A 15116-nucleotide genomic window follows, 5' to 3' on the forward strand; every position below is an offset into this window, starting at 1 on the left:
CCAGGGGTTGTTAGAGAGCCCTTTCCCAGAAAGCCTAACACGTGTCTAGTCTGGAGGTCATGCTAGTTGCTTTTAACTGGCCAATAGGTGCCCAGTTTTATCCCCAAAATTCTAAGGAAAAATAGGACAGAATAGCAAGTGAAAGGGGTCCAATGGTACTCACCGCTTGGTGATAGTCGCTTTGTGATCGCCAAAATGTGTCCGGAACTGTTTGTTCCTCCCAGTGGGTTCTTGGTCTCGCTGACTTCAAGAATGAAGCCGCAGACCTTTAAGCCGCAGACTCTTTAAGATGGTGTGTCTGGAGTTTGTTCCTTCAGATGTGTCCAGAGTTTCTTCCTTCTGGTGGGTTCGTGGTCTTGCTGACTTCAAGAATGAAGCCATGGACCTTCGCGGCGAGTGTTACAGCTCTTAAAGGTGGTGTGGACCCAAAGAGTGAGCAGCAGAAAGATTTATTGTGAAGATTGAAAGAACAAAGCTTCCACAGTGTGGAAGGGGACCTGAGCAGGTTGCTGCTGCTGGCTGGGGTGGCCAGCTTTTATTCCATTATTTGGTTCCACCCACATCCTGCTGATCGGTCCATTTTACAGAGTGCTGATTGGTCCATTTTACACAGTGCTGATTGTTCCATTTTATAGAGTGCTGATTGATGTGTTTACAATCCTTTAGCTAGACACAGAGTGCTGATTGGTGCATTTACAATCCTTTAGCTAGACACAGAGTGCTGATTGGTGCATTTATAATCCTCTAGCTAGACAGAAAGGTTCTCCAAGTCACACCTGACCCAGAAGCCCAGCTGGCTTCACCTCTCAGTTTGTTGAATTTAATATGGTTACATAGAGAGTATGTGGGCATTCCAAGGTATAGAACAGTGTAAGCAAAAGGGTGAAGCTGGAAAATTAATTATAAAGCATATTTCAGGACAGTTAGAAACATGGAGCAAAGTATTAATATATTTTTAAGTAGCTAAAAATGATGTCAGAAAAAAAATTGCAGATAAGTTTTGGAGGCTTGGCTGTTAAACTGTTTGAAATCATCCTTCCATGGGGACAACAGTAGTGGTCTAGAGATGAAGGATGTGTGCTGAGACAAGGTGATGGCAGTGGAATAGAAAGGAAGTGATAGTTTTGAAAGATGCTGTACAGAGAAAGTTGGTAGTTCTTGGTGACTGTTTATGTAAAGTTTAGAGAAATGGAAGAATCTAAGGTAATTCCAAGATTTTGATTGCAAACTTACAGAATAATAATGAACAAATGGTACCACTAGCAAAATTAGGAGAATCAGCAGAGGAAGCTGGGGAAATAATGTATTGCATTTTAGATATATGTTGCTGTGGTCTGAATATGTTCCTCCAAATTCATATGCTAAATATTAATTGCCAGTGTGATGGTATTAAGAAGTAGGACCTTTAGTAGGTGATTGAGTCATGAGGGTGGAGCCCTCATGAATGAGATTAGTGCCCATATAAAAGAGGTAGAAGGAAGCTGACCACCCCTGCTGCATGTGAAGATGTAGCAAGGGGCACCATCTTGGAAGCAGAAAGCAACCCTCAATATACACCAACTATGCTGGCGATTGGTTTGATCTTGGGCCTCCCATCCTCTAGAGCTGTGAGAAAAAAAAAAATTATATTCTTTATAAATTACCCAGTCTCAAGTATTTTGTTATAGCAGGAAAGGATTGAAACAGTTGTGTTTGAGGTCTTCCATGTAGAGATATTTAAGAAGTCCCATTCAGTGCCTCCCAATCCCTCACCTACTACCTTAAGTTTTTAGAAATGATTGATATGTTTCAAGTGTAAACTGTCACTACTCTGGGCAGTAGGCTGAATTAGTGAGGTCCAGAAGTGATTGAAATGAATTTAAACCTACTGATGTTTGAGAAGAAGGAATAGACAACCTTTGAGCATCTCTTTTATGACCTTTATAATATCAGTATTCTTCAACACTGTGGTCATTAGTAGAATTAGGAATAGATCAGTGGAATTTATCCCTTATGACCTCAGAATGCGTGGTTACCCTTATATCCCAATTTAGGTTTGCAAAAATTACTTAGCATTTTATCAGTGTGAAATTGTAGTTGTGGCCAATACAACAGGTATAATCTCTGCCTTCAAAAATGTACATCTCAATAAGGAAGATAACAGATATCAATAATTGTAGCACAAAACAAAATGGAAGATGAATGGATTATACCTTTCTAAGCAGAATTTTATTCTAGTTTCTTCCCATTTAATGTGGGAATTATACTTTTTCTAGATTAAGTAGTATATGAAAGTCCATGCTCTGAGCATTGCTCAAGAAATGGTTTTCAATCTTTATATTTTTTAAATTATTGAATTTCCAATTATATGACAGTACTTTTATTGAAAACTAGTTGATTTAATTTTCCAGATAAGTTTTTCAACTCATACAAAATTTTAAACTCATACATTCATTCCTCTTTTTCAACATTCTTTATCTTCTAAATTATAAACATGTACATCTCTGAATCATTGTATTGCTTTCATGAGTTAGTTTTGATAATTCTCTGCAAGAAATTCTAGTCCCTCTGCTTCTGCAAGTCAAGCTGTTCTTCATTTGTAATTTTATTCTTCTCCATGTGTTTCTTAAAAATTTCAATGCCATTTTATTGGGAACTGAAGTAATCTATGACAATTATTTTTAATTTAAATCATCACAATATTTTTACAATTTATTCAGCGTTTCACCACAAATGTCTCTATTTTTGACAACAGTTACTTCTCAAAATTTATCTTAGTTTACTATCTTTGTATCTATTGACTATAAAAGCATTATCCAAACACAGTGAACCTATTGTCTGGAACACTTTCATTTATAAACCTTTAATACTGCTTAATACTTTATAATATTTCCTACAAAAGACAAATGTGGAAGCATAATCTTATTGTTAAATTATCTTTAAATAATTACTTTTTGGAGGGGGAGAGTCATTTTTAATCTTCTTTGCAAACTTTAATATTACAATTTATTGGCCAGGTGCTGTGGCTCACACCTGTAATCCCAGCACTTTGGGAGGCCGAGGCAGGCAGATCACGAGATCAGGAGTTTGAGACCAGCCTGCCCAATGTGGCGAAACCCTGTCTTCACTAAAAATACAAAAATTAGCCGGGCATGGTGGCAGGCACCTGTAATCCCAGCTACTTGGGAGGCTGAGGCAGGAGACTCTCTTGAACCCGGGAGGCAGAGGTTGCACTGAGCTGAGATCATGCCATTGCACTGCAGCCTGGGTGACAAGAGCAAGACTCTGTCTCAAAAAAAAAAAAAAAAAAGAAAGAAAATATTGTAATTTATTTCTACTTTTGTTTGTTTTCAGTATTTTTTTCTGTTCATCTCGTATGTTAATTTAAAAAAATTTTAGTCAAAAAAGTAAATATCTCATGTGGCTGATTCTTCTCTGGATCAAGTGGTTGCATGCGTCACCTAGCATATCTCTAGGATTATGCAAAAAGACAATAAACTTGCCTTTATTACAGATTTAAACCTGCATCATGCATATTTATTATAACCATTTACTGTTAGTAACATATGTTGTCAAATGGAATATGCTGACCTGTATGTTTGGTATCTTAAATTATTTCTAGTTTTTTGTTAGCTGAGTGAAAAACCTCAGCTTAGTAATTAAAATTGTGAAGAATGAAAGAGGATCTGTTTAATAATGAAAATACTGGAGAGTAAAGTTTAGTTTTTTAAAGTTAGACTAATTTTAAAATATGAAATTTAGTCTACCAGTGAAAAAAGAATAATCCCAGATTGTTTAGGAAGTAAAAAACTACTTAGTTTTTCTGCTTTGAATATTTAAAATAATCTCTAGAATCAAAAGGAAAAACAGTTAATTGAATTGTTTGTCGTAATTTAACATTGTGTGAGATGAAAGGTAAGGAAACTGTGAAAGATAGTAATGTTAATATCTTAGGTCACAAATCTCATTTAATAGCTAATTTAAATGAATGCTATAGAACCGCTGCATCAAAACAAGGCTTAAGTATGCACAAATATTCACAAAACTTTACGTACAGTTTTAGGTGATTCATAGTCCTCGTAAACTCTTAGACATCAGGATAAGAACTGCTGGTTGAAAACATTATTAGTATTACAATTGTTTGAATTCATCTTGATTTAGGCCAACACTTGTGCTTCTTCTTTATTTTTTTTCTTGTAACTTCTGATTTCTTAAGAAATATTCCATTTTCAAATATTTATTTAACTAATTTTTATCAAGTGCTGAAAACTGTTCGTTCTCCTCTGAGTAAACACTGCATTTCAGGTTCAGCCACAGAGTATCAGACCAGTGTCTTTAGGCTGTTACCAATGACAGTCACTGAAGCTTAATTCTTCCCTTTTACATAATGATTGCAATCAAATGGGGAATTTAAATTTAACATTTAGGTTGGGTATTTTACTTGTTTATTTTCTGTACAGCAATTACCTTGAATAACGGCCTGTAAAGAATAAAATTGACCTAACTTTTATGAACTATACACATCATTACAAAAACTAAGGAAGTAGTAAAGAACAAGATCTGGTGGAGATAGGGTAGGAGCTAGATAGAAAAAAGTATGCTAGGAGCTAGATAGAAAAAAGTATGCGTTTACTGCAAAGACCTTTCGCTTGTTCCTTTTACTTGGCAAATGATTGTAACTAAATTCAGTTGAGAGAGTAGAATAAACACATCTATTTTGCATTAATGTTGAAAGGGAGCTTAGAATAAGAATAGAAGATGAAATTGAACTCAAATTAATGAAATGCACAACGGGAAACAAAAATACAGTTTTAAGAGAGGGGTATAACTTAATTCTACTCCCTCAAAGTCCCTTATTAGTAATTTAGTTATGTTTACATTTACAGTTTTCCTGAGACAGAGTCCTTTATGTGCCTTGCCTCAATAATAAACAAACTGGCCGGGTGCAGTAGCTCACACTTATGATCCCAGCATTTGGGAAGGCTGAGGTGGGAGGATTGCTTAAACCCAGGAGTTTGAGACCAGCCTGAGTAACATAGTGAGACCCTGTCTCTAGAAAAAATAAATTTAAAAAATTAGCTGGGCACAGTGGTGCATGCCCTTATCCCAGCTACTTGGGAGGCTGAGGTGACAGGATCACTTGAGCCCTGGAGATCAAGGTTGCAGTGAGCCATGATCATGCTGCTGCACTCTAGCCTGGGCAACAGAGTGAGACCTTTTTTCAATTTTGACAAAAACAACAACAATAATAAACAAATTGACAAGTCTTAATTATTTTTGGAAGCCCAAAAGTCTAGGCCCAGATCAAGATATAAGGAGAGGTATTGGTCTTCTCAGTAAATGGGCAGTGGCGGTGGCAGTGACTAAGGTAGTGACATTTTGAGGTGCTGTGGGGCAGTGGAGCCTACAGTGGTGTTCAGAAATGACAACCTAAATAAGAAATGATGTATCTTTGGTCAGAAAAAGAGAACAGAGGTTGATATCAATTCAAAGCAATTACTGCACTGAAATAAATATATTTTTTAGTATACTTTACATCACTTTTTAACATTTTACAATTTGAAATTGATTTTGTATTTTGCTAACTAAATTATATTTGATTTATCAAATTTGAATTTATTATTCAGAAAATATTTATACATATTTAATTTATTCTTAAATGCTTCTCATTTTAAATGAAGTTTAAAGTTTATTGGATTTCTGGGAATTTAGTATCTGTTGTTTTTTGTTATTTTTTGAAACAGTTTGAGATTATGGGAAATTAAAACATTCTCGTGAAGCAAACTTGAAACTTTATTCCAGGTATTTAAGGCATAGCTGAAATTATATCTACCATATTTCACATCAAATTTAGTAAGAAGTGTCATTAATACTAAAACTCTCTCCTGCACTTGAAAGTTGATCCTGGGACATGATGCCCAGTGCTAACCAGTGGATTAGCAGAAACCGAGTAATTCTTGCTTTCATCCTACCTAGAGCGTAGTACCCAGTGTTAACTATTGGACCTCCATGTTGGTTCTGAAGGTGCGGTTCATCCATCCTTAGTCATGCCTTCATTCTACTGATGGAGATCTTGCACTCAGGTTCTAGAGTCCAAATCTCCTTTGTCCCAGCAGGTCCCACATTTAAAAGCTAAGCGTGCATATTGATCTTACCCTCAATTTCTTCTCTAGTAGCCTATAAGATGTTCTGGCCTTAAATATTTGAGGTTTTAAAAATTCTATAAGGTGTAAGGAAGGGATCCAGTTTCAGCTTTCTACATATGGCTAGCCAGTTTTCCCAGCATCATTTATTAAATAGGGAATCCTTTCCCCATTGCTTGTTTTTGTCAGGTTTGTCAAAGATCAAATAGTTGTAGATATGCGGCATTATTTCTGAGGGCTCTGTTCTGTTCCATTGATCTATGTCTCTGTTGTGGTACCAGTACCATGCTGTTTTGGTTACTGTAGCCCTGTAGTATAGTTTGAAGTCAGGTAGCGTGATGCCTCCAGCTTTGTTCTTTTGGCTTAGGATTGACTTGGCGATGCGGGCTCTTTTTTGGTTCCATATGAACTTTAAAGTAGTTTTTTCCAATTCTGTGGAGAAAATCATTGGTAGCTTGATGGGGATGGCATTGAATCTATAAATTACCTTGGGCAGTATGGAACACTTTTACACAGTGGGACTGTAAACTAGTTCAACCATTGTGGAAGTCAGTGTGGCGATTCCTCAGGGATCTAGAACTAGAAATACCATTTGACCCAGCCATCCCATTACTGGGTATATACCCAAAGGACTATAAATCATGCTGCTATAAAGACACATGCACACATATGTTTATTGCAGCACTATTCACAATAGCAAAGACTTGAAACCAACCCAAATGTCCAACAACGATAGACTGGATTAAGAAAATGTGGCACATATACACCATGGAATACTATACAGCCATAAAAAATGATGAGTTCATGTCCTTTGTAGGGACATGGATGAAACTGGAAACCATCATTCTCAGTCAACTATTGCAAGGACAAAAAACCAAACACCGCATGTTCTCACTCATAGGTGGGAATTGAACAATGAGAACTCATGGACACAGGAAGGGGAACATCACACTCCGGGGACTGTTGCGGGCTGGGGGGAGGGGGGAGGGACGGCATTAGGAGATATACCTAATGCTAAATGACGAGTTAATGGGTGCAGCAAACCAACATGGCACACGGATACATATGTAACAAACCTGCACATTGTGCACATGTACCCTAAAACCTAAAGTATAATAATAAAATAAAATAAAAAAAACAGAAAACAAGTGGGAAAGAAATCTAAAAAAAAAAAATAAATAATTATATATTCCAATAAATTTGGAAAGTTGATCCAAGTGTTAGGACACTCAGTAACTTAATTTGGACTTAATGGTTTGAGGGTTGCCTATTTATGTTCTAGGCCATGTCTTAGGAATATATATTAATATATAGTTAATTGTTCTCCTCTATGTTTCCATGTGTTCTCATCATTTATTTCCCACTTATGAGTGAGAACGTTTGGTATTTGTTTTTCTGTTCTTGTATTACTTTGCTAAGGATAAGGACCTACAGCTCCATCCATATCCCTGCAAAGGATATGATCTCGTTATTTTTTATGGTTGCGTAGTATTCCATGGTGTATGTAATCTGTACAGTAAACAGTCATGACAAAAGTTTACCTATGTAACAAACCTGCACGTGTATCCTGACCTTAAAAGTTTATATATGTATATATATATAATTAAGTACATAATTGTATGTGTGTATATGAATATACATGTATATATGTGTATATATGTATTTATATGTGTGAATTACATAAAACAACCCAATGAAATAGATATTGTTCCCCATTTTATAGATGAAGAAATTGAGTCTTGGAGCAGGTAAATAAATTGCTCATGGCCACAGGGATAGACATTCTGAGAACCAGAATTCAAACCCTAGTTCTTCCTCATTCATTCATTGAGTACCTTCTATGTGCTGTACATTATTCTAGGTTCTGAGGATACAGCAGTGAATAAAAATTCTTGTCTTCTTGGATCTTGCATACTATACCAGATGGTGATAAGTGCTTTAAAAAATTAATAAAGACTCAGAGGGTGATGAGAGTTCAGTGGGATTGCAATTTTAAATGAGACTGTCAGAGAAGTTTTCACCAAAATGGTAACATTTGAGCAAACACCTGAAAGAAGAGTGAGCCATGAAAATTCATGAGGGAAGGTGGTCTCAGACAGAGGTTAAAAGCAAGTGCAAAGGCCTGAGTAAGCTCATTCCATGTGGCATTCAGTAGAATTCTAACTGGGAGTTGCTGAACCCCCTTCAATCCATATTGAACATTTGTTGTCTGCATACACTATAAATAGTAAAACACTAAGTCTCATAGACAATCATAAGTTATAACAAAGTAGCTTTATTCAAGTTTAGTTTTTAACTTATACATAGTAGGTACCCCTGAATTGTTTATTTTTTATTTAGCAAATCAATTTCTAAATTTCTATTTCTATGCGTATTTTTGTTTCCCCTCAAATTAAACTATGAAGAGTCTGTTAGAGTTAAAATACTGTGCGGGCAGATCACGAGGTCAGGAGATCGAGACCACGGTGAAACCCCGTCTCTACTAAAAATACAAAAAATTAGCTGGGCGTGGTGGCGGGCGCCTGTAGTCCCAGCTACTCGGAGAGGCTGAGGCAGGAGAATGGCGTGAACCCGGGAGGCGGAGCTTGCAGTGAGCCGAAATCACGCCACTGCAGTCCAGCCTGGGCGACAGAGCAAGACTCCGTCTCAAAAAAAAAAAAAAAAAAAATACTGTGGTTACATTTTTCTATTTTTACATGTAATTTCATTTTTATAAGTAATGTAGTTAAGTGTGAAACTGCTTTAGGAATGGTTAAATGCACTTTATACATTCAATGTGATGTTAATATTGGTACAATAAGGACATGCATGTCAATATCTTGTTAATTTTATTCCTTCTAAGAGCATGGTTTGCGTGTTTATATAACATATTTTTTCAGTTCATATGCAACTATAAAGTGAGCTGAAATAGCTTAGGCAAAATGTTTTCTAGCACATAATTGGATGATATAAATTGATTTCTTTTGAAAGCAATAGTATATATTCTATTTTCTTCCCTTGGTACATTATAGGATTAGGAACAGACTCAAAACATTTGGAAAACTTAACTCATCCCATCTTTAATTTTCAAAGTTCAATAAGACAGACTTTAGCTTTTGGTTAAGCTGTATTAAACAATTACCAAAGATTTAAGTCAAAAGTCAACTGCTGTGAAAGGCAAAGCCTTAAAATGTTTAAGTTTGCATTGAATAAAAATAAATTTCCGTTTTAGAAAACATGTTCAATTCAACTCAACCTATTGAGCATTGTCTATCAGAGTTTTATTGATAAGGGAGAAAAATCAACTATGAAGCTATTGCGGTAGTATTGGAGAGCATTAACAAGGTTTGAAATACAGTAGTGATGGGGGAGGGGGTTTTCAAATGAAGGACATTTTTACATCAGAGTTGATGGGTGGCTTAGCATATGGATTGATGGCACAAGCATTTCAGATAATGTAAAGGCTTTTAGCTTTGCCACTGGGTGAGTGATAAGGCTATTAAACAAGTTAGAACATAGAATAAGGGAAAGGTTTTGGGAGCATGAAAGTGTTCAGTTGTTTTGAACCTTTTGAATTGAAGACATCTGTAGGACATTTATGCAGGAATGAATACAAAATACTTCTATGTCATTGTGAAGATTATAATTAAGAGGACACTGTTGATTTCTTCTTGAAATTCTGGGCCATAAGACAGATCTAGGCTGTGTGATAATGTTGATAGTGACCTTTTCCCAACCCTGTAACAGCAAAATCTTAAATTTATTACACAATTGCATTTTACTTTATGTCACATTCTAAATGTTTTAAATCACCTTTTTCTCATCTTGAGATTATAAACATTCACTGGTGCTATTGAAGTCCTTGTAGTGGCCTCAGTGACTGCTATTACCATAGAGCCTTAGGAGAATTTATTTTCCTTTTATAGTTGATGATGCTACAATAGTAACTGTACTGAGGGATTGGTGTCATTCATGCATTCATTCATGCCTTGTGCTTAGTATTGTTGCTTTACAACTGGGCATAAAGCATAGGTTACTTTGTTTCTGCAAACAGATATCATAATAAGATTTTACAAAGATATTTCTTTTTCAGAGACTTATTAATTATTTTATATGTAAAATGACTTTTTAATTTCTTAAAACTTTTTTTTTTGACTCAGGATCTTGCTCTGTTGCCCAGGCTGGAGTGCAGTGGCATGATGAGGGTTCACTACAGCTTCGACTTTGCAGGCTCAAGCAGCCCTCCTCAGCTCCTCAAGTAGCTGGGACTACAGGTGTAGGCCACTGTACCCAGCTAATTTTTTAAAATTTTAGGAGAAATGAGGTCTTGCTATGTTGCCCAGGCTGATCTCAAACTCCTCAGCTCAGGCAATCCTCATGTCTCGGCCTTCCAAAGTGCTGGGATTACAGGCGTGAGCCACTATGCCCAGCTAATTTCTTGAAACCTTAAAATTACTTTTGGTGGAGAGGGAGGTGTAGAGTGGAGTGAAGAAAGTGAAATAATTAATAAAATATAATATCTTAGGATGTCACTGTATATTGATCTCTGCCAGAGGGAATACTTGCCAGACTTGATTCTGAGAGTCAGGTCTCCCTAGTGCTTTCCTTTCTTTTTGAGATGGAGTCTCGGTCTGTCACCCAGGCTGGAGTGCAGTGGTGTGTTCTCGGCTCACTGCAACCTCTGCCTCCCGGGTTCAAGTGATTCTCCTTCCTCAGCCTCCCAAGTAGCTGGGACAATGCTTTTCTTTACTGCTGTCCTGCTTGATTTCCTTTGTCCACTGTACCTACAACTGTGGCATGCTAATGGAATATGGGAATTAATATCAAGGTCTTAATTCATACTACCTTGGATTCATCCACCTAGTGTCTGTACAAACTTTGATACATTACAGCCTTCCTACGTCTCAGTTGTTTCCTCTGTAAATGAGGATAAGAGCATTATGTCTACTTACAAAACTGTCACATGAAAGGTAAAGTGCTTAGCACAGTGCCTGGTGCATAGTATACATACAGTAAATGTTAAAATAATAGGGATGAATTATTGTAAGACCTGACAGTACTCTGTTTTCTTTAAAGTGCTGTATAACATTCAAGTAGGACAACAGACATTTATTTTTATTTACTAATTATAAATATTATACATTCAGTGATTGTTTTACTTTATTTTTATTTTTAAAATTTTATACGTTTTTCTGCCTTGAGATTTTTATAATCCAAGATGTATATATATGACTCTTCTATCTTTGTCCTTGTACATTGGTCCCTTGTATACAAACAAACAATTGAAAAAAATAAACTGAGATATATCCTGGTCTCATATTTGTAGAAAATAATCTCCCCTGCCTCTTTCCTTCCCTTCTTCCCTCATGACCAATTAGCCTGTCTTTTAAGAACCCATCTTATAACTTGTCTTGTCAGAAACCTTTGTGGAATAGTGATATGGGGTACATAAAAAGTAAGAGTAAGTAAAGATGATAAGTAAAGCATATATAAAGCAGAACAGGGACTTCCAGTAGAGGGAGATGTAGGCCAAACAATCAAGCTGTATAATATGCAGGTGCGAGAGGCAGCAAATTTTAAAGTTTTCCCTGCATAAAAAATCTAAGTACTAATTAATTACTAAATATAAGTTAAGTAACACTGGAATTTCTGTTTTGCTAGTTGCCAAATCCAAAGCGATTATACAAGTACCTAAGGAAGAACTGTGAGGACTGTATGTATGTATTGCCATTGTCCCATAACTTTCTCACAAAACTGTTTCAGAGATGGAGTCAAGACTAGATCATAAACACCTCTCTCTCTCTGTCTTCCTCCCTCCCTCCCTCCCCCCTCCCTCTCTCTGAATCTTTAAAAGTAGCAAGTATTGGAAGTTACAGGCTGGATAACTTGAAAACAAAGAAAGTACAGCAGCTATATTTCCATAATTCAAGGATATTTTTTCATGGAGTTCTAGACTATCTGAGTAAATTAGGGTTAGCCCTAAATACCATAAACTATTGGACTGAATTAGAACACTATCCTTTTTTTAAAAAATATTGTTGTAAAGATAATATTGTAACTCAGATCTTTAAATTTCTAAAATTGCTGAGACCTGTACTTAAAGGAAATTAACAGCATTTAATTCATGTTGGTGGATTTTTTTCAAGTTTTTTTCAGTAGGATAGTTAAGTTGATTTTAACGTTTACATTTCCAACAGAAACATCACAATTCTTTCTTTTGGCAACGTTGTCCAATAGCTAACTATTATAATGGTCCCTCTGCACTTGGAGATTTAATACTCTTATTCTATCACACTCTACAAAATTGCTGCCTTGGAACTTAGGGATGTTGAGACTCCCCTTAAACCTGAGAATTTCACTTAATAGTTGACTGAGTTTTCCAGTTTGTATCATGGCTAAATATTTTGATGTGGATTTTATTACTTTTGGCTGAGTTAGTAAATTCAGTTTATAAAATATCTGTAGAAATTTACATCATTCACAACATATATCTTAAATTAATTTACTCTAGTAATTTTAATTGATGTTTAGTTGGTTCAGAAATGGAAGGTATGTATCTCTGCTGATTTTATTCATATTAATGAATTTGGTAAACATTACCACCACCAGCTTAATAGATATTAGCTTAAATATGTAGTTTTTATTTAGAATTCTACAAACCCTCATCACTTATCTTACTTATCTTGCTTTAAGTTTTGTCAGGTAACATTACGATTTTTTATGTTTAAGAATATTTTTATAATTTAATAAGTAACTACAGAAGATTAGCTGTGCTAGAGAAGACTTCATAGCCTATATTATGGATTTTTTTGGTAGAACTAAACTTCTTCCCTAGATTGCAGCATGGTTTCATGAGGTGAACATTTTGCATACTTCATTTAAGCCTAAAAGATGTGTGTTTTTTTGAATTATTCAAAATTAATTTTCAATGAATGGGCCTGATTGGACTTTCCCATCTAATGAGCTCCTTTGAACCACTACAGACAAATTGGAAGGCTTTCTTTTAACTCTTTTAAATAAATTAACTTGCCTTAAAAATGGCCATAGAACAATGAGATTGAGCTAATCTGTCAGTGTGCCTATGTGCATCCATCATAATAAGCAGGGGTGTGCTTCAGTAATAAGCTTTAAACTCACCTACTGAAAGCAATGAAATTTAATTTTTATATGTGCTTTGTGTTCATTGTAGTTTGATGGTAAGCTGTCCTTGCTGTAGTCACTCAAAGATTCAGGCTGAGGAATGTTCCATCTTGACACATGCTTCGATTACAGAGCTGAGACAAAAAAGAGTACTGAATCTTCTGACACTCTTAAAACTTCTGCCTGAAAATGGTGTGGTTCACCTTGGCAAGATACAGCCACACCTGAGTTCAACAAGGTTCATGATCCTCCTACAGAGAAGAGTACTAGATATTTGCAAACAGCACAACAGTTTATCATTCTAGTCTAAATTAGTGAGTATTTGGAAACTGCTGACAGTTACACACTAAGCTTATAGAATGTCTGGTTTAAAACTGGCCACGGGAAGAAAATGAGTTGTTTTCACCAGGTTATAACCTGATTCGTTTTGGAACTCATATTGACAGTGCATTGAGCACATGCACCCCGCCCCCCTGCCACAAGTCTGCATCATCGAAACGATGCAGGAACCGTTTTGCAGGGACGGAGATACACCTAATGCTAAAGGACGAGTTAATGGGTGCAGGAAATCAACATGGCACATGGATACATATGTAACAAACCTGCACATTGTCACATTGTGCACATGTACCCTAAAACCCTAAAGTATAATAAAAAAGAAAAAAAAAAAAATTAAGTGTTCATTTGTTGTTTATTAATATCACACTAATTAACCATTAATTATTGCTGAAGACTTTTTCTATCTTCACTTTTTTAGGTATGACTGATTTTCCCAAAATATTTAGTGAAACTTCTCAGAAGTTGGTGAGTGTGGAAGCCTTTGCTCTGGCTGCGAAATACTATTCTGTACAAAACTTGGGAATATGTACTCCTTTTGAACAGTTGCTTGTAGCCCTTCGAGGAAATCAAAACCAGAGAATTGGTATGTCTATTTATGTGTGTGTATATGTGCTTTTTAGGTACTTAGAAACAATACTTTCTTCTTATATGTATATCTTTCCAAAATATTACTAATTTATTGTTAGACCTTAATATATAAGCCCTGACAAATTAGCTATTGTTTAGAAGAGTAGGTTTTCCCCTTGTACTATATTAAACAGAACAACTTATAGATCTCCACATTTTTTTCTACATTAACTCTTGTAACTTCTACTTCAGATAGTTCCTGCCCCTCAAACACAGATCACAGTGAGCTACTACAAATGCCAAAATCTACATTATTTTTGTTGCAGCAGGCTAATGTTCTCTATGGGAAGAGGGTGAGAAGAGTGGAAGGGGACATTTGGGGATGTGGGGAGAAGCGTGAGTGTCAGAAAGTGGGAATGGTACAAATTAAAAAAAACAAGTATGATGATGTGGTAGATTTAAACTCAGCCATATCTACAATAATATTCAATGTAAATTGTTTCTGCATGCCAATTAAAAGGCAGAGATCAGAAGGCTGTGGTTAAAAAAAAACTCAGATTCTTTTATCTTACATAAATCTCTTTCATATCTCTTATTTGATCCTTATTTTTCCCCACCTTTTTATTTTGAAAATTTCCAAACCTACAGAAAAGTTACAAGAATAGTACAATAGACCCTGTACACTTTTCACCTAGATTCACCATGTGTTCACATTTTGCCACATTTGTTGTAGTTCTCTTCTACACACACACACACACACACACACACTCCTCTTTTTCTGAATCTTTTGAACTAAGTTGTAGATATTGTAGCATTTTACTCTCAAATACTTCACTCTGTATCTCAAAATAACAAGGACATTTTCCTACACATCCCATAGTTTATTGGCACACTCAGGATTTTAATGCTGATACAGTAATATTGTCTAATAAGCAGTCTGTATTCAAGTTTCTTTACTTTTTCCAAGAA

The 15116-nt window shown here is 35.8% G+C and overlaps 1 protein-coding gene across 2 annotated transcripts in view; it reads left to right on the forward strand.

Annotated features, from left to right (window-relative positions):
* Positions 1 to 15116, forward strand: part of METTL25 (methyltransferase like 25) — a 123086-nt gene that overhangs the window by 16478 nt on the left and 91492 nt on the right. For both annotated transcript variants that reach the window (XM_032170853.2, XM_058425235.1), the window contains exon 2: positions 13999 to 14163. In XM_032170853.2, the coding sequence (XP_032026744.1) occupies positions 13999 to 14163 (165 nt within the window). The remainder of the gene's footprint in view (positions 1 to 13998; positions 14164 to 15116) is intronic.

Source organism: Hylobates moloch, unplaced genomic scaffold (genome assembly GCF_009828535.3).
Source record: "Hylobates moloch isolate HMO894 unplaced genomic scaffold, HMol_V3 SCAFFOLD_12, whole genome shotgun sequence".
NCBI lineage: Eukaryota > Metazoa > Chordata > Mammalia > Primates > Hylobatidae > Hylobates > Hylobates moloch.